Below are 24071 nucleotides of genomic sequence, written 5' to 3' on the forward strand. Positions count from 1 at the left end.
CACCTCAAACCTAGCAAATTGGCTAACATGACAGGTATGGAAAGTGATGAATGCTGGAGGGGATGTGGCAAACTCAGGACATTAATGCATTGCTGGTGGAGTTGTGAATTGATCCAAGCATTCTGGAGAGCAGTTTTGAACAATGACCAAAAGGCACTAAAAGACTGAGTGCCCTTTGATCCAGTCATACCACTTCTGAGTTTATACCGCAAAGAGATAATAAGGAAAAATATAGGTACAAAAATATTTACAGCTGTGTGGTTTGTGGTGACAAAAAATTGGAAAATGAGGGGATGTGCTCCAATTGGAGAATGGCTGAACAAATTGTGGTATATGTTGGTGATGGAATACTATTGTGCTCAAAGGAATAATGAACTGGAGGACTTCCATGTGAACTGGAACGACCTCCAGGAACTGATGCAGAGTGAGAGGAGCAGAACCAGGAGAACATTATACACAGAGACTGATACACTGTGGTACAATCGAATATAATGGACTTCTCTACTAGCAGCAATGCAAAGACCCAGGACAATTCTGAGGGACTGATGAGAAAGAACACTATCCACATTCAGAGAAAGAACTGTGGGAGTAGAAACACAGAAGAAAAACAACTGCTTGATCACATGGGTTGATTAGGATATGATTAGGGATGTAGACTCTAAATGATCACTCTAGTGCAAATATCAATAATATGGAAATAGGTCTTGTTCAATGACACATGTCATTGACCCAGTGGAATTGTGTGTTGGCTATAAGAAGGGGGTGGAAGGAGGGGAGGGAAAGAACATAAAATCTTGAAACCATGGAAAAACTGTTTAAATTAATTAATTAAATATAATTTTCCAAATTAAAAAAGAGTACTTTATAGCATTTTTTAAGGTCCAGAGTTCAAATCCTGGGTCTCAATTACTACCTAAGTGACTTTTGTTATTGTTGTTCATTCAGTCACATCCAAGTCTATTCGAGCCCACAGACATTGTCCATGAGGTTTTCTTGGCAAAGAGACAGGAGTGGTTTGCCATTTGCTTCTCCAGTGTGTCCTCAATTTAAAGATGAGACACTAAAGTGAATAGGGGTTAAGTGGCTTACCTACAATCACATAGCTAATGGTGTAAGAGGTAAGATCTTAATTCAGGTCTTTCTGACTCCAGAAAAAAAGTTCTCTCCATTGCATCTTCTAGAGGTCTTCTTGTCTTCACTCTTTCCCCCACCCATACATTCTTCTTACCCCTGCCTTGGTCTTCCACTTAGAAACATCACTTTAGCTGCTGAACCTAGTATTTAGCATCCTCCCCAACTTGGTTTCAATTTTATTTCATCATTTTGTTTTAGGTGTGAACAAAGACAGGAAAGAAAAGTCTAGAATGGAGATGATGAATCCAGTTTCATGGAGATATTTATGAACCACTGAAGTGTTTCCTTTCTTCAAAGGCCCTATCTAAATGCCACTTATTCCATGAAGTCTTTCCTGTTGTCTTTCTCCAATTAAACAAATGTTCTTTTTTCCTCCCCAAGCTTCTCATGGATATTACCTGAATCTTTACTCTGAACTCATTACACTCTCCATTATGTTGCGGTTATTTCTTTTTTCTCTCCCAGTGAATTATAATTTCTTTGGGACTATGATATGAGCAATAACTTTTTATTTGAACCCTGAATATTTAACAGTGGCTTAAATAGCATAACTCTTTTTAATGAATTCGTGCTGGATTTACTTGACCTGATACAGCTACCGGCTGCACCTTTAACATCTTGCCCTTCATTTAAAAGATGACACCATCAATAGATGGCCACTTTCAATAGATATAATACTTTTCCGGATTTTTTTCTTAGTAGCAGAGATACAAATATTGATTGGAAGAGACCAGCAAGAACATATGAATAGATCGGTGAAAATCCACAATCAATACTGAAAAAAAAGCCAAAAAAACTAAGCAAATATCCTATGAGGGATTAATTGCATTCTGTTTTGACACAAAGAACACCTCATTATAAACCTAAGAAATCCTACTCCTCTCCCTGATCCTCAGTTTTCTGATCTGCAAAATGGAATGATGGTTTTTTTTTTAATAGTTTACTGATTATTTTTGTGAAGGGATATGTCACATTTAAATGAACTCTTACTTTGTGTCTTAGGGGGGAAAGTGAGCTTAAGGCACATGGTGAGCCCTATTTTCTTCCCAAAACACTAGGTGACCCAAGGAGGCAAAATTTGTATATTGCTATGAAAAGACACATAAAGTGTGCAGCCCCAAATGAATGGGAACTTGAAAGGATCTTTCAGGCAACTTACATTTTTTTAAGTAAGGACTATGTACCAGGCACTGTGCTACACAGTAGGGGTACAAAGAACAGCAAAAGACAATCCCTGATCTCAAGAAGTTCATGGAATAATGGGAAGGACAACATGCAAACAATCATGTACAGACAAGATATAGTATACACAGGATAAATTGAAGAGAATTAAGAGAAAGAATGCACTAGCATTTAGGGGAACTGGGGAAGGCTTCTTGCAAAAGGTAGGGCATTGACTGAGCGTGAAAAGAAATCAGGAAGGCTAGGAAGCAGAGATGATCATAAAGTTTAGGGCCCCCCATGTAAGCAAATATAACTGAGACTCTATTACACTAAACCCTAGGTGAGTCTTTTGGGCACAGGAAGAGAAAAGATTCATTAAAATGAAGCTCAATTTTTTTTTATGCTTTGTGAATTAGGTCCTACATGTTAAAGAGCCCTTAATTACTTTTTATGGAATTATACTCACACAGAGATGAAAGAGTAAACTCAACCCAGACTTTCTTTGAATATCCACAAGGAACCCTAAACTAAAGACTCTCATGTTCACCTGCAAAGAAACACAGGCCAAGAAGACTTGATATGACTTGTCATGATGGTCGTCTCTTTCCTTAACTCATTCTATACTGAAATAGTCCATATGAAAAAAACTCATCTATACCTGATGAAAACCTGTTCTCTTAACAGTCATAGATTTTTTTTAAGTTAAGAAAGAAAAGAACAAAAATTAGAAACCCGGCTTTAATTATACTTCCAAAGAGGTCAATTACAGAAAGGTCACAAATATTCTTAAATATTCAAAACAAAACTTTATATGGCAAGGGAAGACACACACACACACACACACACACACACACACACAATAAAATAAGTGTCCATTAATTAAGAAATACCCCATGTATAGTATATAAATGGAACAGAGAAAATATTGTGCTATAAAAAATGATGACTCTGGAAGTCAGAAAACTTGGGAAAGTATAAAATCAATAAGCATGTGCTAAGCACCTAGTATGTTCCAGGCACTGGTGATATAAAGTCAAAAAAAGAAAAAGAAAGAAAGAAAGAAAGAAAGAAAGAAAGAAAGAAAGAAAGAAAGAAAGAAAGAAAGAAAGAAAGAAAGAAAGAAAGAAAGAAAGAAAGAAAGAAAGAAAGAAAGAAAGAAAGAAAGAAAGAAAGAAAGAAAGAAAGAAAGAAAGAAAGAAAGAAAGAAAGAAAGAAAGAAAGAAAGGAAAAGAAAAGAAAAGAAAAGAAAAGAAAACCCTGACCTAAAAGTAGGACCAGGAGAATGATGTCAACAGTAACTATAAGAAGACAATGTTAAAAAAACAGCTGTGAACTCACATTGAATGCAATGACCAAACTTGATCCCAAAGGAGAAATAATGAAACATCTGGTAGAAAAGTAGGTTACTACAAAGTCATACTGTTGATTTGAGAAAGCTATAGTACATAAAACATATGCTTTCCTCACCTCCTCTTAGAATACCTAGCTTCCTTCAAGGTTCAATCATTTGCCACTTCTTTCAGGAAGTTATTCCCAACCTTCCTTCTAAAAATATCTTCCTTTAAAATTGCCCTGAATTTCCTTATCTGTGTATTTGCATTTCACCAAAAGAATATGTTTATTGAGAGAAGAGACATTTTTGTCTTTACATATTACTTAACAAATCTGTTGATTTGAATGTTCCCTAAATTGCTAGACTGTGATTCTTCATTTTTTATAGGAAAAGGACTATGAGATAGGTAGAATATATAATAAAAGAAAAGATATTAATGAAACTTTTTAGTGTAAAACTTTAAGTGGGAGGAAAACAAGAGGAGTCAGCAAAAGTTGTAAAATGAGCAGTCCTTATCAATAATATCATATTAATGTTCCTGGTACTTCAGTTTAATAAATTAAAGAGAAAATTGAGTAGTTCAACCACAGCACCAAATGACCTTTCTTCTTCCTGAATTCAAGGTGTGCCAAACCTAGAGACTGTAGATGGCAGATTGACCCCATAAGCCTTTTGTTATAAATATTTAAAATATGAATATTTTAAATTTTTTAATATTCAAAAAAATCTAATATGAACATTTTATTAAAAGAAAGAAATGAAAGTTTCTTTGGGGAAATTCTCCCAAAGAAAGAATACCTGCAGAGAGCTAAATAAGTGTGGTCAGATAAAATGTAATGCCTCCATTAAGTTTTCAAAAATACTTGGAAGACTGACCACATAGGATTGTAGAGGATATACTCTGGAATACCTGGTCAGGGTTAACTACTTGTGAACAAGGTTAAACCCATAAACCTTTGTTCTGAGCTATAAACACCTCCATTGAAACCACATTTGCATTGTGTTGTGGAACTCAGGAATAGCTGAGCCCACCCTGACAAAGTTCACAGATAGTTATCACCCAGTTAACACCTCATAAATTGATGCTAGAGGCACACACCTTGGACATGGCTTTTAAAAGAAGAGCAGAAACAAACACATTTAAAGAAAGACATGAGGAAGACGAGCTATATTAAGAGAAAGGAGGTGGTTGGGAGTGGGCAGTGGGCAGTGGGTAATGCTCTAGCAAAGAACAAAGTCCATCACAAAGAAATTCTTGGCAATAGAGATGACAAGTAGGAGAGTTTAAAATGATCAAATGGTGAAGACATTCTTGGATAAGGAAGCACCTGTGGGAGACAATCCTGGACCAAGAAGAAATGAGAGGGAAGTAGCATCGAGGGAGAGATACGAAGGGAAGGAGTAAACCAAGACCTTGCCCTTTATATACTATGAACTATGTAGATTATTTGCGTCCAGGGGAAAAGAAAAACTGTTTAATTATCTCAAGTGCTTCCCTTATGCTAGGATCCTCAACTGCATGTATCCCTGAGGAAAATGAGAGCCTTCTAGAAGAGAAAAGGTTGTTTTAACTATTTAGAAGTTAAGAGTGAGTCCCTTTCTGTTTTCCATTGATGAAATAGAATCTGTCCTGTGATCAATGTTTTTTTAGTCTAAGTGCTCTTAGGAAACAATTTCCTCTTTTTTATTATTATTTTTTATAGATTTTAGTATGAGCCAAATTCTGATGTAACTGAGGTCACAAACCAAAAAGAAAAATAGTAATTAACAAGTTCATGTAAAATCACAGTTATAGTTCTAGGCTATGGACTATAAGATTATAGAATTTAAGAGTTGTAAGAGACTTCAGATTTTATCTAGTCCAACCCTTCATTTTATTTGTGAGGAAACTAAAATTCAGAGAAAGAAAGTTGCTTGTTCAAGATCCCTTGTCCAGCTTCTTATGTGGAGACAGATTAGACTAGAACACAAGCTTTCTAACTCCTTCTCTTCATTTTTTGATACCAGTTTATCAATGAAAGCAACCAAAACCAGCAGTGTTTGAATCATGAACTGACCTAAAGTCAAACAAGCTAAAGATTGTCCTTGAATCCCAAAGGCCTAAGTTCAAATCCTATATGTGCTACTTACTAGATATTTGACCATAGATAAGAAGTATGATGACTGTTCTAAATTTCATTCCTCTCCTGTATGAATGAGACTAAATGACCTTGAAAATTCTCTTCTGCACTAACAATAACAAATGAATATGAGCTTTCCTCATATGGAGAGCAAAAATGCTCTTTTCCTTTGAGATTTCTGAAGCCATTGTCTTGTTATGGCTTGAATTCACCTTAACGTCATGACAACAGCTCTCCATTCATCAAAGCCCCTTGCAAAACCATCACCTACTTACCAATGTCAAGTACCCTTTGCTTAGCTGTATGTTGTCGAGAGTGCCAATACTTCCAGTACTTCAACTGCTCATCTCGATTTTTATCTTCACTGAAAACAACCATCACCACACTCTGTCAAGTCAAAGGATGATAGAAATTACTTCTTATACAGGTGGAAAAAAGAAAAGAAGGAAGGAAGGAAGGAAGGAAGGAAGGAAGGAAGGAAGGAAGGAAGGAAGGAAGGAAGGAAGGAAGGAAGGAAGGAAGGAAGGAAGGAAGGAAGGAAGGAAGGAAGGAAGGAAGGAAGGAAGGAAGGAAGGAAGGGGAAGAAGGGATGAGAGAAAAAGGAAAAGAAAGAAGAGAAAGAAGAAAGAAAGGAAAGAAAGAAGAGAAGGAATAAAATAAAAAAGAAAGGAAATGAGAAGGAACAATGAAGAGAGAAAGAGGGAAAGAGGGAAAGAAAGAGAAAATGAAAGAAGAAAGGAAAGAAAAAAAGAAAAGAGAGAAAGGAAGAAAGATAGAGTAAGAAAGAAAAAACTCACTTCTAAAAAGAACTGGAAACCTCATTTATCACCACAATAATACTTGTTAACCCAAAGAATCATACAATATTAGTACTGGAAGGGAGATTAGAAATCATCCAATTCCACCTTTTTATTTTACAGGTAAGAAAACTGGGAAGTAGTTGAAGTTCCATGTGATGAACTGTACCCCATCACATGCAAAAATTCCTTACTTTGGTTAAAGTGGCAAACATTCAGTGTCTTAAATAGTTTTTAATATTAGATAATTCATCTAACGTCTAGTTAGATGACTATGTTTATTGGATTCAAAAGCTGAATGTCTGGGATCCTAGTTCATGCATTACGCTTTTTCTAACTGTGCTGAAAGGATATACCATTCAATATTTTTTCCCAAGTTTCCATTTGAACTGTGGCCCAATTTCAATCTATTTTTGTACACTAGGAAATACAGTACAAGGAAACAGATTGCTCTGTCAAAGGGTTTATATTAGTTGGGAAAGCTTGCTAGGTTAATACAATTTAAAAATAAATATTACTCGAGCTCACAGGCAGTGCCTATGGAACTTAAAAGAAAGCAGAAAAATTACAAAGAGAAGTCAACATTTGGTGGGTTATTCAATTTATGAGCCTGCCAAGCTGTTCTCTTCCTTCTGCATCTCAAAACTTTGTTCCTTACTTATAAAAGTTTACTGTGTAGTGTCTTGGTGTTCATTTCTGGCTGTTCCCAAGTTAAAGTTTCATTGCAAACAAAGGTTCCTTTAGTAAACAAATAAGGAAATAGAAATAATCCTGTATTCTTAACATAGAAATTAATTTGAATTCTTTTCCCAATCTGGATAAGATTGGATAAAAAAATAAAGAGATTTGAAATTTTTCTTATTTATATCATTGATTTATACTTCTATTTATTTTATATATATGCATACCATTCATTAATAAATGAAAGAAAAGAGCAAAAACCCTAAACACTGCTGGTTGAGTTTTATATTCCAAACTTAGATTAAATGTGATCCCATGGGAAATATTGCCAGTGACTGGGGAAAAGAACCATTCCTTTCCCCCCTACCACTCTGTTAAACTAGGTGTAAGTAGTGGCCATTGTTAGATTTGTCAGCTCTCAGAGAGGACTGTCAGTTCTGCATTCTGAGTATAAACTCCATGACAGTTGGTTCTGTATTCAATTTTTTCTGTCTTTGCATCTCCAGTGCTTAGCACAGCACCTGACAAATAGTAGGCACTATAATAAATGCATAGATTTTTTTAAATTTCTAACTAGAAGGAAGTTTTAATTATAGAACTTGGAACTCTGTACTCAATGAGACCCCAGAAAAGTTGACACCACTTTATTTTCTTAAAAGTCTCTGAATTGAATTGAATTGAAATCCTAATGTAGCATATTGTATAGAATAGTCTTTTCCTTATCAAAATACAGCCCATTAAATCCAATAGAAGTTTGGACTGGAAATACACGATAAGGGAAACCAAATAGTCAAAATTAAAGCTGGGGAACATGAAAGTCAAGAAAAATAACAGTACCCTCAAAAGAGAGGAATCTGGTTAAAGAAATGATTTGGGAGAGATAATGATTTCAGTTTGGACGCACCAAGTTTAAAATATCTCTAGGACAGACAGTTTGAAATGTCTAATGGGCAACTGGTAAGTGGAACTGAAGTGGGGGTAGGGTGGGAAAGAAGAGCCAGGGATGGATATATTGGTCTGTGAGTCATCTGCATAGAGATGATAATTAAACCCATGGGACCAGATGAGGTACCCATGAGGGAATGTGGAGTGAGATAAGAGAAGGCACAAGACCACAGAATATCCAGTATGTTACACATGGTAGATAGGTTCTTAATAAAACACACATTTACTTGCATTTTGGGGGGGAATTGAATTAAATACCCCCAGAGAGAAGGTGAATATTATTATATGGTGGCAGAATGATAAAATCGGTAATGTTTCCTAATTTAAAAAAAAAAAAGCACTTAAATCCAGCTATAACAGACAAGTATGTGCCACTGGATCAAGAGAAACTGAACAAAAATTTCCTTTCTTCTTAATGATGCATTGGTTGAAATTTCATGGGGACTTTCTATTTTGGATAAATTCAGGTCTGTGTTTAGTGGTAGGTATACAGTGGTGTTCTCTTATTCCAGTGATTCTTCCAATGGGAGGCAGAAGGTATGAACACGATGGGTTGGGAGGCAGCAGTTAATCACTGTGGGTGAAGCTGGACAAAGATTTAACAAAAAAAACTGAAAGTTTTTACAACTTTAGGAGATGGGGGAAATCGGATATAATATTCCTTTTCATCGTGAAGAGATTATCAATTATTTTCCTTCCTGCCATCATCGTGGATTATAGAAGCTGGCAGCATTCCAGTGTGGAGCTAAAACTCAAATTGCATTTTCCACCAAAAAAAACTAACACTCGTGCATCTGAGAGTGCCTCCAAATCAATTTAGACAGACTTGAGTCCCATTCCTTGAAGAGGGAGGGAGTTGTGAAACATTTAGAGAGAACCCCAAATTCCTACATACATTTGTTTTAATCATACCTTCCCTTTCTGAATCAAGTAGCAGCTCTTTCATGCTCCCAAATAGGTTTCAACTCTACAACTACACACCAACTAAGTTAAGATGAGTTGATAAGAAACTTTGTAGTTCGTATCTGATGAATGAAGCAGGGAAAGTCCCTCTGATTTATTTTGAAAGTATGTATACTCAGACTTGGCTTAATTTTAGCACCCAACTAGAATGATACATGAAAACCCTCATTCTTTTCTTCAAGGATAGAAGAAAATTTAAAAATAAATCAATGCTCTCTGATAAAACCCACATGTAAAACCCCTTTTTGCCTTAAAGATATCCGATTTCTGTGTCTTTAATATGAGAAATGAGGCTCATACCCTAACTTTGCTGATGGGATGTCTGAAGCACTTGTTGTCTCCTGTCTCACTCAGGGTGATGGCATAGAATTGTCCTTTGTTTAAATACGTCATGGGTCCTTCTCCTTGTTTCTGACGTAGGGATTTGGTAGCTTCCAAAGTATACTGAAACGTGCTACTAAAGAAAAGAAAAAAAAAGAATAACAATTATTATTCCCACCTCCATTTTGTTTTTTTTACTTTTGATACTTAATCAATTTTACCTCATTTTTTTATGAATACTGACCTGAATTTGTTTGAATTTGACATTAACTTAGCCTATGTCAAAGAAGATATCATTTTAGGATGGAAACGGTCAAAGGTCATTTCTCATACCATATATATTTCTTGTACAATTCCCAGCAAGGACTCATGTGTCAGATTTTTGTTTGTTTGTTTGTTTAAGGGGAAAATTCATAGTATTCTTGGTCAATTGTGTGAACCTAAGTCCCTGGGGAATAGAGGCTCCAGTACATAATCAATGAGATATAATTACTAAGCTTCCTTGAATTTCACCAAGCTGATATATGATAAAGGAATGTCCTATGTTAAGACAAGACAATATACAAAAATAAAAACTTAGAAAACAGATACATTAGGGGATAATTATTCCCATTACAAAACAATTATTCATTTTACAAAGGAAATCATGATAGGGTTTCTTCAAAGGGCCAATTCCCCTAAAGCACATGACATATTGCATTTACATTAAAATTATTTATAGAACTTTCCAGGCAGATATATATTTGATTAAGTAAAATATACCTATATACTGTTGTGGTCTTTTTGAATCAAAGTATTTTTATTTCTGCATTGCAAAAGCTAAGTGTAAGTTGAAGTTTTCAGCATTAAACTTTTCAATGGGGCCATCTGATTTTTTAGTTCTTCACATTCTGTACTCTTAAAGGCTGAGTGAAGAGGTGACATTCAAAGTTAACACAATTTATCTACTCTCATTTCAGGGAACTAAAATCATCAACCGAAACATAATAAAAAGAGATCCAAAAATAAATTTCTAAGAAGAAGGGGCCAAAACATGTAGTTATTAGATATGCCTTACACAGTGTCTGGAACATAGTAAATACTTGTTTATTGATTGACACATCATAAAATCAAGGAGCTCCCATTCAACAGAAGGGAGACTGAGTGGTGCAGTGGATAGGTCATCAGGCCAGGAATCAGGAAGACCTGAGTTCAAATCCAGACTCAAACTCTTATTAGCTATGTGAACCTGAGCAAGTCACTTAACCCTGTTGGCCTCGGTTTCCTTGTCTGTAAAATAAGAAGAAAATTAAGGAGAAAAAAAAGGAGAAGGAAATGGCAAACTATTCCAATTTCTTTGCCAAGAACATCCCAAATGGAGTCATGAAGAGTCAGATACCACTGAAAAACGTCTAAACAACAACAAAATTCCCAGTATAATTTAAGCTTCTTAAGGACAGGAACTTCTCAATACCTATTCTGTGCACCAAGGCACAGAATTTAGATGTTGAATAATAATAACATAGATATTTAATCAATGCTTACTTATCTGAGTTGAACATAATTGTGTTGCAATGAATAAAAATGAACGATTCAATGAACAAATTATAAATTGTAAATGAACAAATTGTAAATTTTTTTCCTTTAAGAAAACAATGGCATAGCATTATAGAATCACAGATGTGTAGAACTGAAGAGGACCTTAAAGGCAATATGTTCTAACTCCATCATTTTACAGATCAGGAAACAGACCCCAAGATGAATGGATTTGCTCAAGAACACACAACCAGCCAGTGTCAAAGCTGAAATGAGAACTTATATCACAACTTCACAGATCAGTACTCTTTCCATTACACTTGAAAAATGATTAAGTAATTATTTATTTTAATGTTAGACATGATATATATTTACTTTAACATTTCTTCAAGTGATTAGGAATTATCTTGTTTCCCCAAATGTCTACTTTAAATTTTAATCAGTTTGTTAACCAGTTCCCATTACCTCATCTCTCATTCACCTACCTTGCTGTTTGTTCATAAATGTATTCTTCAGCCCCCACTGAAGCACTTCGATATTTCTGAAAAGTTTAGAAGTGATTAAAAAATTAAAATATATCAATAAGGAACCATTATATATAAACAAACAGGCAAGAAAAAATTATTCCAAAATATTTCCAGTTGTGTTCATCCTAGGAAGAAATCTTTAAAACATTATGGATCTATTTCAAATCTAGGGGGAAAAGGTGCCATTTATCTATGGAATTTGTATACATACTTTGCCAGATTTCTCCATCTTGTGCAACCTTCTCCAAGTATAATGATCAGATTAGGCATATTCATTTTCTCAAACCCCTTTCTTAAACTAAATCCTCACTCACTTTGGAATATAATATCCCTATGCTATTGTAAACTGAGACATAAAATCCATTATTAAGTCCTGGCAATCTTACTAGTGATTCATCATACCTCAGGGAGGCAAGGTGTCTTAGAAATCATTTATCCTCTCCCCCTTTTTTCTCATCAATCCTATTCCTTCTATTATTCATCTAGCTCAGCCCCTCATTTTCTCTTTACTATATTACTGCAATAACCTCATCATTGGTTTCCATGTCTCATCCCTCTCTCTGCTCCAAATCATAAATATGCTGTTACTCATTCTAATGTATGATATTCTGATCACATCATTCCTTTGGTACAGAAAGCCTTGAGCAGTTCTCTATTATCAACTAATGAAATCTAAAGCTTCTTAACCTGTGTATTCAAGGTGCTCATCAATCTGGTTCTAGCTACTCTTTCCAAAATCTTCTGTATTACTTTTTTCAGTCAGATTGTTCTACTCACTATTCCCTAATGTCATCCTTTCCTTTTCTGCCTCTTAATCATACTATCCCCAAAAGGCTATCTGTAAAATCGATTGCATTCTCCTCAACATGAGAATAGTGCTATATATACTATAAAATGCTATATAAGAAATAAAAATAACGTTGATTATTTTTCAAGATCCAGCACTAGTAACAACTCTTTCAAGAACCTTTTATTTTAATATATTTTCTTTCCCCATCTCACTCCAATCAATTCCATCAAGGCAAACTAACATGCCTGAAAGTAGTCTCTCTCTGTCTCTGTCTCTGTCTCTGTCTCTCTCTCTCTCTCTCAAGTCATCAGTTATACACACATACACACAAATATGAAATACCTATTGTAGTGACCCTGTGCTACACATTGGGATAACAAAGCTCTTTTTAAATGATAAAGTCCTTGCCATAAACAGCGTTTTAGTGTTCTATTTGGGGTGGAAAGAATGTATACAAATAAATTGAACATCCCCAAAGACTTGGTACATTTTTAAGCTGGACACTTCTGTATCATAAAAAGTGGAATCTGACAGGGACAAAGGACTCTGTTGCTACCCTCCTATGCCTTTTATCATATTCCAATTCATATTATAATTTTTTGTATTCTACTCATATCTCTCATGCCAGATTGTAAGCTACTTTAGGTCAAAGATGACATTCATTTGTGCATATTGTAATGATGGAGAGTAGGACAAAAAAAAATTGGGGGAAGCTGGAATATAGGAATGACAGTTGGAAACTGAACAAGGACTTCTGGGAAATTCTCCTGAGGAAGGGGTCTTGGGTGCTAAGACACAGAAGGGAGTGGAAGGAGGAGCTGTTTCTCAGGGCCATTCAAGTCACCTTTGGGGATTTCTGACACTGACAGAAATCCTAACATCAAGGATTCCTGTTTAAAACATTTCTGGTTCCTGTCAAGAAACCTAATTTCTTCAAAGACTTTCATTTCCATGAACTATTAAGATACTGGACTCTAATTGGTAAGCAGTGTTCTCTGCCCTGTTCTACCTCTCCCCTGCCTAAGAGAAAACCTTTTACTTCAGTAATTAGATTATTTAGAAACGATTTAGGGCACCTACAATCCCTCTAACCTCTTCTCTTTTACCCCAATCTACAATTAAATCAAACAGTCATATAATGAATTCAATCTTGTTTATTTACATCTAGAGAGTAAGCCTAATGGCAGACTCCATATGGTTGCCAGTTTTCAAGAAGACAGGAGGGGGAGGCTTATGAGTGCCCCAAAGCAGCACATATCTGGATTGAGGCCCCACATTCCTCTCCTTGTAGAGAAGACTTCCCTGTCGCCCTTGAGGGCCAGCACTGCAAGCCTACACCGAGGGGAGATCTCCATTTTGTCTCCTTCAAGTAATTCAGGGACTCCAGGAGGGAGTAGTGAGGGAAACCATTTTCATCAACCCTTTCCTCACTGCCTTCAACCCTCATTTCTCCATCTAAAGAGTGTGAGTCCCCCAAAATTACAATACCCAGACCCTAGTAGAGCCCTCCTCTGCAACTAGCAATTACATGAATATTGAATTTAAGAGATTATAAAGTTCTGAAAATTCCAAGGACCTAGATTCTAATCATGCCTCTGATATTTTAATGTCTTTGTGACCTTGAGGGAAAACCCTGGGCACCAACCCCAAATTGAATGCTTTTTCCATTATGTAATTTATCTTTCTAAAGATTTACAAAAAAGCTCAACCCTCACCCTTGAACTTAAAAATTAGTCTAGTTACTTTCCTCAGTTCATCTTGCACTTAAAAATAATTCTAGTGCCTTACCCTGTATATATCTTGTTTGTGTGTATGTATGTGTATCTATATGTTACATATATTTGCATATTGTACTATGTGTGTATATATATATACATATATATAAATATATTTATATATTTATATATGTATCCTGAATATATGTTTGTATACTGTCAACCAAAGAAAAGATATAAGGATCAGCTAAAGTCAAACTTGAAGTGGGCTAGCATTACACCAAAGCAACTAGAACTTGCTGCCTCTGTCAGAAGCAGCTGGTGAACCCACATTCACCATGCCGCCCCCACCTTTGAAGATGAACGACATCGACGTCTTGCCGCTGCGTGTGAATGCCGACACCAGGCCACAACCGCACCTCCTGTAACAACTGGAATCCCAGGCCCCATGTGCCACAGACTGTGTGCCTCAGCCTTTGGACTCCAAAGCCACATGAGGGTACATCAATAGATGATAATGCACAAAGACAATTGTCATTCTCGGCTTCCGAGAGACTACCACTACTGTCTCCCCTGTTATACTTTCTGAGAACTCCTTGAGAGCAGAAGCTGTCTTTTGTCTTTCTTTGTAGTCCCAATGCTTAGTATAGTATTTGGCCCATGGTAGGCACTTAAAAAATATTTTTAAATGTTTGTTGGATTGAACTGAATTAAGTAAATTCCTAATCTCAGATAACAATGGCTAGTATTTATAAAGCAGTTTCATACATTAACTTTTGATCTTCCTAACAACTCTGTGAATTAGGTATAATTATCATCATTTTTACAGATGAGGAAACTGAGGACAAGGACTTGCCCTAGATAAGAATCTAAAGCATAAAGTTTTACTCAGAACTTCCTGATTCTAAGTCCAACCTTCTATCCACAATGCCACCTAGAGTTAAAAACAAAGTTGTGCTGGAATCAGCTCAAACCAAATAGGAGAGAATTGATTGTTAAATATTCTATGGGAGCATTATTTCTCAGAAAATTATATTGAGGTAGCAGCTGAGTGGCTCAGTGGATTGAGAGACAGACCTAGATATGGGAGGTTCTGGGTTCAAATCTGGTCTCAGACACTTCCTAGCCGTGTGACCCTGGGCAATTCACTTTCCCCGATTGCCTAGCCCTTATTGCTCTTCTGCCTTGGAACAAATACACAGTATTGATTCTAAGAGAAAAGGTAAGGTTTTTTTTTTAAAAAAAGGAAAAGAGAAAAGAGGACAGGACAGGACAGGACAGGTCAGGACAGGACAGGACAGGACAGGAGAAAGGAAAAAGGAAAGGAAAAATGAAAGCTAAGGAAAAATGAAAGGAAAGGAAAGGAAAGGAAAGGAAAGGAAAGGAAAGGAAAGGAAAGGAAAGGAAAGGAAAGGAAAGGAAAGGAAAGGAAAGGAAAGGAAAGGAAAGGAAAGGAAAGGAAAGGAAAGGAAAGGAAAGGAAAGGAAAGGAAAGGAAAGGAAAGGAAAGGAAGAAGGGTTACAAATTAGGGCTTAATGTATGATTTTATTGATTGTCTTAGACTTAAGAAAGTGATATGGGGGGCAGCTAGATGCCACAATGGATAGACTCAGACCTGGAAATGGAGGGTCCTGGGTCTAAATCTTCTATCCCGCTGTGCATCTTTTCCAAGAAAATAACATGAGTGACTTTGGATTGCTAAAATCTAGTTCAACTATCCTCAGCATTGTTCTCATCTGTCAGTTTAGTAACCTCATCAAAACAAAGGAAGCAAGGGCCATTGTCCTCTGGTCTGACGTTCTTGATGAAGTCAACAAGCGCTCAGAAAAAATGTGAGCTTCTGGACAGTAAGACAATTGGTCATTTTCTCCCCCCTCTTATTTCAAGTACTTAGTATGGTGCCTTGTAAATAACAAGAGCAATTATATAACCTTCTGAGGATTGCATAGACCTTTACAGATATTATCTCATTTTTAACTTCATAAAAATCCTGGGATGTAGATGATATTATCATCCCTGTTTTACAAATGAGGGAACTGAAGCACACAGAGGTTAACTAACTTCCCCAAGGTCACAAAGCTAGTAAATGTTTGAGACCCAATTTGAACTAGAGTCTTTCTGCTTCTAGGATCAGGGCACCACCTCACTGACTGACAGAAAGAGAACAACATTCCAAGCATAGGAAACACGGTTCACCAACCTCAGTTCAATCTGAGCCTTAATGCTTGAATGCTCCTACCATTATTCTTGGAGGACTGAACAATCTCCTCCCCAGCTAGCTCTTCCTCTAAGGGGTTTAGATGGAGGTATCCGACCCTAAGCTGCTAAAAACTTCAATCATCAAGTTCTAAAATTTCTTTCCTATACAATCCATAAGACATGCCTAAGTTTTCTCAACCAACCCAATCCCACATTCTATATATCACCAATTTCAATAACATCTAAACTGATCGAGGGCTTTTTTGCACTTAATATGATTGATTCAGTAGAGAAGCTTTTTCACCTGGTATTATAGTCTAGCATCTTGACACTTTGTCTAGGGGTGGGGATATCGTCTGCGCTGCCCCACCTTCACATGTGTCTAGATCCATAAGGTCCTTGAGTTCATGATTAGGCCCTTTCTTAGACTTTGTCTCCTATTTTATACTGATTGATAGTTTTAGCCCTTATGTTATAGCTATTCTTTAGCAAAAGTTCTTACCCTTTTCTATCATAGGACCCCTTGACAATCTTGAGAAATCTATAGAACTCTGTTTTTAAATGCATAAAATACATAGGATTACAAAGAAAAGAAATTATACTGATATATAAAAATTCAATTTTTTTTAAGTTCACAGACCCTCCCTTTTAAAGGAGCTCTAATATATGGTTGCCTAACTTGGGAATATATAAGTCTAAAACTTAATTCAGACACTTAGTAGCTGTACAACCCCATACAAATTACTTAACCTCAATTAGCCTCAATTTTCTTACCTATAAAATAGGGCTGATAATAATATTGTCATCCAAAGTCATTGTGAGCATCAAATGAGATGATGGACACATACATATATGCATATATGTACATATATGTTTTATATGTGTATATATGTTTTATAAACATTTGTAACCCTTATGGGTTAAGTAGTAATAGTGGTAGTAGAAGAGGTAGGAGTAGAGACAGTTGTAGTAGTGGTGGTGGTGATGGTAGTACTGGTAGTATTGGTTCTAGTAGTAGTAGTCTTTCTTTTATTAAATGCATTTTCCTTCCTATCTCCCCCCTCTTTTTTTATTCAGTCCTTTTGATTAGATTTCTAAGACTCCAAGCAAATATAGTTTTACCAGAACATCCATCTTTAGATACATGCCATCTTTAGCAAAGAGTTCGTCATCACTATATTTGATGCTGTAAACTAAAAATACAAAAACCATTCTCAGATACCATCTCCATTTTAAAAACTTTAAAAAATATTTTTTATTCTGAATTTAAATGACAAATAAAATGGGCATTTCCACATACATAGAACTGAAAAAAGAGGCATGTTTTAGAACTTTGAATAGCATGTATAACTTGCTTTAAAAATGTATATGATAAATTTAACTTATAATTTTCAGAACCTGAGAAACCATCCTTGCATTTCTTGTTTACTCCTTTAAGTTCACTTCTTCTAGACTTAGTGACTTGAAAAGCTATTTACTCTTCAAGTCAGGTGGTAAACTCAACTGGAATTCATTTTATGGATTCCTAATTATTGATGCTACTTTCTTTCATATTTCATTACATGTTAGCATCTTTGTCAACAGGAACAATGGGAAAATGTATTTAATATCAAACAACTCTAGACTTTACTTTTAGTCACATCATTGTACTGAATTATTATGAAATAGAGGAATGATAGGAATTTGATAAAGCATATTCATCCTGTTTGTCAATTATCACATAGTTGTGTATGTATGCAGAAGAGATCATTGTAAATTTAGATTGCTTAATAAATATACTAAATGAAAAATCTGAAAATAATCACGAATGTCTGATTATCCCCAGGACCTGGCACCTAGGAGGTATTTAATAAAATCTTGTTGACTATAGTATGAAGGAATCCATGGCTTTCCCTAACAAAATATGGGGAAACATTACTTACCAATTAATAAGTTAAAATATATACTATGCACCTACTATGTGCCCATCACTCTGCTAGATGATAATTCAAGAAAAGTCCAGTTTGAATTTTGAAAAGTCTAAACCACAAAATAATTGCTCAAGAAACACAGGTTTATTATTATGTCCATACAACATCTCCAACTAGGTTGACACATTTTTTATTAATTCAAAACAATTGCCTTAATAAAATTACTTTTGGGAAATATTTCAATACATAATGTACATTTGTAGTCTATTGTTTTCACGTAAGCAGGTGTTTTCCATAATAATGCTAACTGATAATGATATATATATATGTACATATATATATAGTTTTATTGCAGAGCACAATACAATGCTGGACTTGATTAATCTTCATAATTCTCCTATGAGGTAGGTACTCCACAAATTTTTTATACCCAATTTATGAAGAAAGAAATTAAATCTTAGAGAGATTAAATGATTTGTCAAGGGTCACACAGCTATTAAATGGAGGCAGAATATAGACTTAGGCCTGCACAATGCCAAGTTTAGCTTCTAATATAGCATACCGTACTGTTAACAAATATTTTTAACACTGCTCTATAACTTTGTTTACACTGGTCCTCTATAATGTTTATCAGAGAAAAGGGGCTCTAAACAAGCAATTAACACCAGTCTCAATTACTGAAAATTCTACTTTAGTGATATTCATATAAATGCATTCTTATTTGTTTAAATTATTATTATTTTTAAACCCTTACCTTCCATCTTGGAACCGAGGCAGAAGAGTGGTAAGGACTAGGTAATGGGGGTTAAGTGACTTGCCCAGGGTCACATAGCTGGGAAGTATCTGAGGCCAGATTTGAACCTAGGACCTCCCGTCTCTAGGCCTGGCTCTCAATCTACTGAGCTGCCCCCTATTTAAATTATTAATATATATAATAGTAATATATGGAATCTAATTTTAAAAAACTTCTTCTCAAGAACCTTAATTCTTATAATAGTCTAATAATAGGTTAATGGAAACATAAGATTATCCTTATTATAGATCAACAACATCCCCAACCCCCGAGAAAAAAAAAGTCCAGAATATTTGGAATTTTCTTAAACTACAAAATAATATAGTGGTAAAACCCAACTGTTAGTCTATTATTTATTGTTATTGAATTCACTGAAAATAAGTGTCAGATAATCATCTCATTTGATCCTCCCAACAAATTTGCTGTGTGACCCTGAGCAGTCACTTAACCCCTGGGGATATATCTCCATTGTACAGATGAGGAAATTGAGGAGGCAAAGGGTATCCAATAATAACAGCCAAATAAGTACCTAAGTCATGATCTAAATTCAAGTCTTCTTGATTCCAGATCAGCACTTTATTCACTGTGTCACTTAGCTGCCTACATTCCTTCTATCTGCCACAGAATACATAGTATATAAGGTGACCCAAAACATTTAGTGTAGTTTGGGGCTACTAAAAACCCTTTTTTATGTTAGTAAAGCTTTGTGGTGCACTAAGACTTTGGGGACACCCAGTATTTCCATTCCTGGGGACATGAAACTTACTCTGATTCAGTCTGGTGTCCAGACTTTCAGAACACTTCCTAACCTATCCTCTCTGCTATTCAACACATTTCTATAATGACTATTTATAATCACAGCATATTTATTTTTCATCTCTCCTACTAGATTATATGCTCACTCATTCATTCAATAGTTGTTCATTGAGTCTCTACAAAATGACAATAACGAATAATGATCATAATAACAGCTAGCACGTAGCTCTTCATGTTTGCAAAGTGCTTTACAAATGGTATCATATCCTGACAACAACCTAGGAAACTGACACTAGCTTTAATTGCCTTTTACAGATGAAGAAAATGAAGAAACAATGAGGGGTTCAAGTGGCTCACCTAAAACACTGTTCTAGATGAAGGGAGACAATCAAAGTATCTGCCCTCCCAGAGCAGTATAGGAGGTGCAAGAACACATCTCCAAAGATGAAGTCATTACGATGCATAATAGAACGTAAGCAAAGGGGCCAAGTGTTATATGAGAGTCAAGAACAGAAAGATCTTCAAGATTACTTTTATTTATAAGAAAGACCATCTAGTATAATAGAAAGTACATTTACTGGCTTTAGATTTCAGATGAAAATGATGGAAGGATTTTAAAGGAATACAAGCTGAATCTGAATCACACAAGAGAAGTGGAACCCCCCCCCCCAAAAAAAATTTAATGAATGCAATCCTAGGCAGTGAGGTGGCATAATAGAGAGAGCATATCCTGGAGTCAGGAAGATCTGAGTACAAAGCTAGCCTCAGCCAAATAACCATTACTATGGTTATTAAAATAAAAATTTCAAAAAAGTTCCCGGACCTCAGGAAAACATTGAGAGGTAAATAATCTGAGTACTACCTAAGTAACTAGTTGACACAGGGAATAGAGAACACCTGGCCTGTAGTAAAGAAGACCTGAATTCAAATCCAGCACCAGCCACTTACTAGTTGTGTGGCTCTGTGCAAGTCACTTAGTCCTATTTGCCTTAGTTTCCTCACATATTAAAAGAGCTGGAGAAGGAAAGGGCTAACCCTGAGAAAATCCCAAAAGGGGACGAAGAGTTGGATATAATTATAACTGACTAAATAATAACAACAATAATAAATGCTAGGCATGATTAACTATCTTGGTATCTAAAATAAGGAAGATAATATTTCAACTATGCTCTTCCCTGGTCAGACTACATCTGGAGTATTATGTTTAGTTCTAGGAATATTTTAGGAATGTCAGAGATAAACTGGAATACTTTCCAAAGAAGGCAATAAGGATAGTGCAAAGTCTAGAGAATACGGCATATCAGATTAACAGAAGGAAATGGGGATGCTTAGCCTGGAAAAGAAAAAGGGAAGAATATGGTAGCTGCCTTCAGATATGTAAAGGGAAGGGATGTCATATGGAAAGATTAAAGTTGTTCTTCTTGTCCCGGGGACAGAATTGGGTAGAAATTATCAAAGGAGAGATTTAGACTTAATATAAGGAAAATCTTCATAACAATCATAACTAAAATGGAACTGGCTGCCTTCAGGAGCAGTGAAGTGAAAGCCTGTAGGAAGGCTTATATTGATTTGAACTGCCCTTCCAAAACTAAGACTCTGGGATTCAGTGGATAGAATGTATAGAGACAAGAGGGAAGGTACAACATTCTAGGCAAAGGAAGAACAAATGAAAATGGTATATCTGAAGCAGTATCTTCCATCTGGTTATAATTAGAATAAAAAGATAGTATCAGTGAGGAGTGAGAAATATGGTTGTATGACTAGATGGTGTACAATTTTGTGGGACCCAAGAAGACAGGAACAGTGGTCTCTGGATAAGGAATAAAAAAATAAAATTTTATTTCATTGATAAAGATCATTCTATGAATTCTAAAATCCATTCACACAGTTTCTTCCTTGCTATTCTCACAGATGCTCCATCTCTTCGAATCCATCTAAGCTTTTTCACTAGCTGTAAAATTTCACTATGCTTGGAGTGCATTTCTTCCTCACCTCCACCTCCTAGTTTCCCTGGCTCTTCAAAACTCAGCTCAAATCTCATCTTTTGCCAGGTTTTCCTGATCCCCACCCATTCCCCCAAAGCTAACACTTTCCCTCATTTATTCCCATTTACATAGTATCTTGTATGTACATGAACTTTTGTCTCTCATTAGAATATGGGGCAGGGGCCATGTTTTTGTCTTTCATTGTATCCCAAGGACTTAGCATCTTACCTGGAAGCAGATGTTATATTTTTGAGATCTCTCTTGATAGGTCGGTTTATGGAAGCCAGCATTAAAAAGTATTGACTTTACTGACTTAACTAACTATAACAAACAGAAAATGTAACTTGAGGAGAAGATAGACTAACAAAACATTTATGTTGGTTCATAAATTCTTTGTTACCAATCAATCTATAACGAGATACAAGAAGGCTTTAGTGCAATACAAGCTTCCCTGGACATTTAAGATGCTCCACAGCCTGGCTTCACCTACCTTTACAGTATCATTTCCCATTATTCTCCATCTACACACTCTGTGCTCTAGAAGAATTGGACCTATTCTCACCTCATACATTCTCTCACCTTTGTACATTTGTACAATACCTACTTTTTTATCTAGAATTTACTCTATCTTCACTTGAACCTATCAAAATCCTATAAAGATTAGTCTAGAGAAGAAGCTAGGTGATTCAGTGGATTGAAAATCAAGCCCAGAGATGGGAGGTTCTTGGTTTAAATCTAGTCTCCAACACGTCCTAGCCATGTGACTGGGCAAATCATTTAACATCATTTGCCTAGTCCTTACTGCCTGGGAACCAATACTTAGTATCGATTCTAAGATAGAAGGTAAGAGTTTAAAAAAAAAACAAAAGAAAGAAAAAAATCAGTCTGACTACATTTTTGGACATGGCCAATATTTTGTTTGACTATATTTATTATGAGGAGGTTTCTTTTTCTTTTCCAGAGGAAGGGGAGGTGAGTATGCTTATTAATTGAAAAAAATATTTAATTAACATAATAAAGACTAAATTATAATCTTCTCCATAGAGCTTTCTCTGATTTCCCTACCCTTATCCCCAGCTGAAAGTATGTTCTCTCGCCTCAGATTTTCCCAATTTAAGAAATCTTTAGATCCCTTCTTTGCTCCTATCACTACTTTATTTCATACATATCACATTGCTTACATAATACATGATATTACATTGCATTTCTCCCCTACTTCGATTACATCATGATCTCTTGAAGAACTATGGTTGTTTTGTAGAATTATATAGAAGATATCTAACAAAGTGCCTGGAACCACTGTAGATCTTTACTATGTGTTTACTGAACTGCAGAAAAGTCTATGTAGCATCTTCTGACTTGAGAAGAACATAAAATATAAAGTCCCTAGAAAACAGTGGGATATCTAATATCTAGAATCAACAAATACTTATTAAGTGTCTTCTCTATGCCAGGTACTTTACTAGTGGCTAGAAACAAAAGTCAAAAGTGAGGCAGTTCCTGATCCCCATGGAGCCTATAGTCACAGGTAAAACAGCATGTGTGGAGGGAGAGAGAGAGAGAAAGAGAGAGAGACAGACAGAGAGAGAGAGAAACAGAGAGACAGACAGAGAGAGAGAGACAGAGAGAGAGAGACAGAGAGAGAGGGCGAGAGACAGAGAGACAAAGAAACAGAGAGAGAGACAGACGGAGACAGAAACAGACACACAGAGAGATTGAGTGAGAGAGAAACAGAGAGAAATAAAGAAAGAGAAACAGAGATAGAGTAAGAGAGAGAGTGTGAGGGAGAGTGGGAGGAAGGAAAGGAGAGGGAGAGATAGATGAATGGATAGTTAGATAGGTACATACATACATGCATATATATATATATATACATACTTAGATGGATAGGTAAATAGATGTGTAAATGGATGGATAGGTGAGCCAGCAGATAGATGATAGAAATACACAGACATATGCATATATTTGTGTATGTATACATGTATGTATATATGTGTAAAATACATGTAGAACAAACATGTTGTACAGAGAATGGGTTGGGGAGAGGGAACCAGGAAAGATTTCATCATGAAGAAGGTAGTGCTTGATTGAAGAATTCTAAGAGACTGAGATAGGGAAGAAATGCATTCTAGGGCTAGGGGACAGACAATGAAAAGGAAAGGCAGTGTCCTGTTGGAAGATAAGGGTCAATTTGGCTGGACTAGAGTGTGAGGAAGGGAATAATGTAAACAGAATAAGAGCCATTAATGAAGAGCTTTAAATGAAAAACAGGGAAGTTGATATTTCATTCTAAAGATAACTGGGAGCCCCAGAAATTTATTGGCAAGAGGGAAGGAGAAGAAAGAGTACATTGAGGAAATTACTCTGGTCACTGTTAAGAATGGGTTGGAGTTGGAAAACACTTAAGGTAGAAAGGAGATGAT

The 24071-nt window shown here is 35.8% G+C and overlaps 1 protein-coding gene and 1 long non-coding RNA gene across 4 annotated transcripts in view; one reads left to right on the forward strand and one right to left on the reverse strand.

The window, feature by feature from the left end:
* The window catches only part of LOC103096529 (uncharacterized), a 55007-nt gene extending 53292 nt beyond the window's left edge, over positions 1-1715 (forward strand). Inside the window, exon 4 of the long non-coding RNA XR_008917538.1 lies at positions 1333-1715. This is a non-coding gene — a long non-coding RNA (uncharacterized LOC103096529). The remainder of the gene's footprint in view (positions 1-1332) is intronic.
* GRHL2 (grainyhead like transcription factor 2) overlaps positions 1-24071 on the reverse strand; it is a 220899-nt gene that overhangs the window by 116164 nt on the left and 80664 nt on the right. For 2 of the 3 annotated variants that reach the window (XM_007488169.3, XM_007488167.3), the window contains exons 5-7: positions 11459-11514; positions 9438-9594; positions 6027-6138 (exon numbers count right to left, since the gene is read on the reverse strand). In XM_007488169.3, the coding sequence (XP_007488231.1) occupies positions 6027-6138; positions 9438-9594; positions 11459-11514 (325 nt within the window). The remainder of the gene's footprint in view (positions 1-6026; positions 6139-9437; positions 9595-11458; positions 11515-24071) is intronic. The other variant, XM_007488168.3, reaches the window with a different exon arrangement.

Source organism: Monodelphis domestica, chromosome 3, assembly GCF_027887165.1.
Source record: "Monodelphis domestica isolate mMonDom1 chromosome 3, mMonDom1.pri, whole genome shotgun sequence".
Lineage (NCBI taxonomy): Eukaryota > Metazoa > Chordata > Mammalia > Didelphimorphia > Didelphidae > Monodelphis > Monodelphis domestica.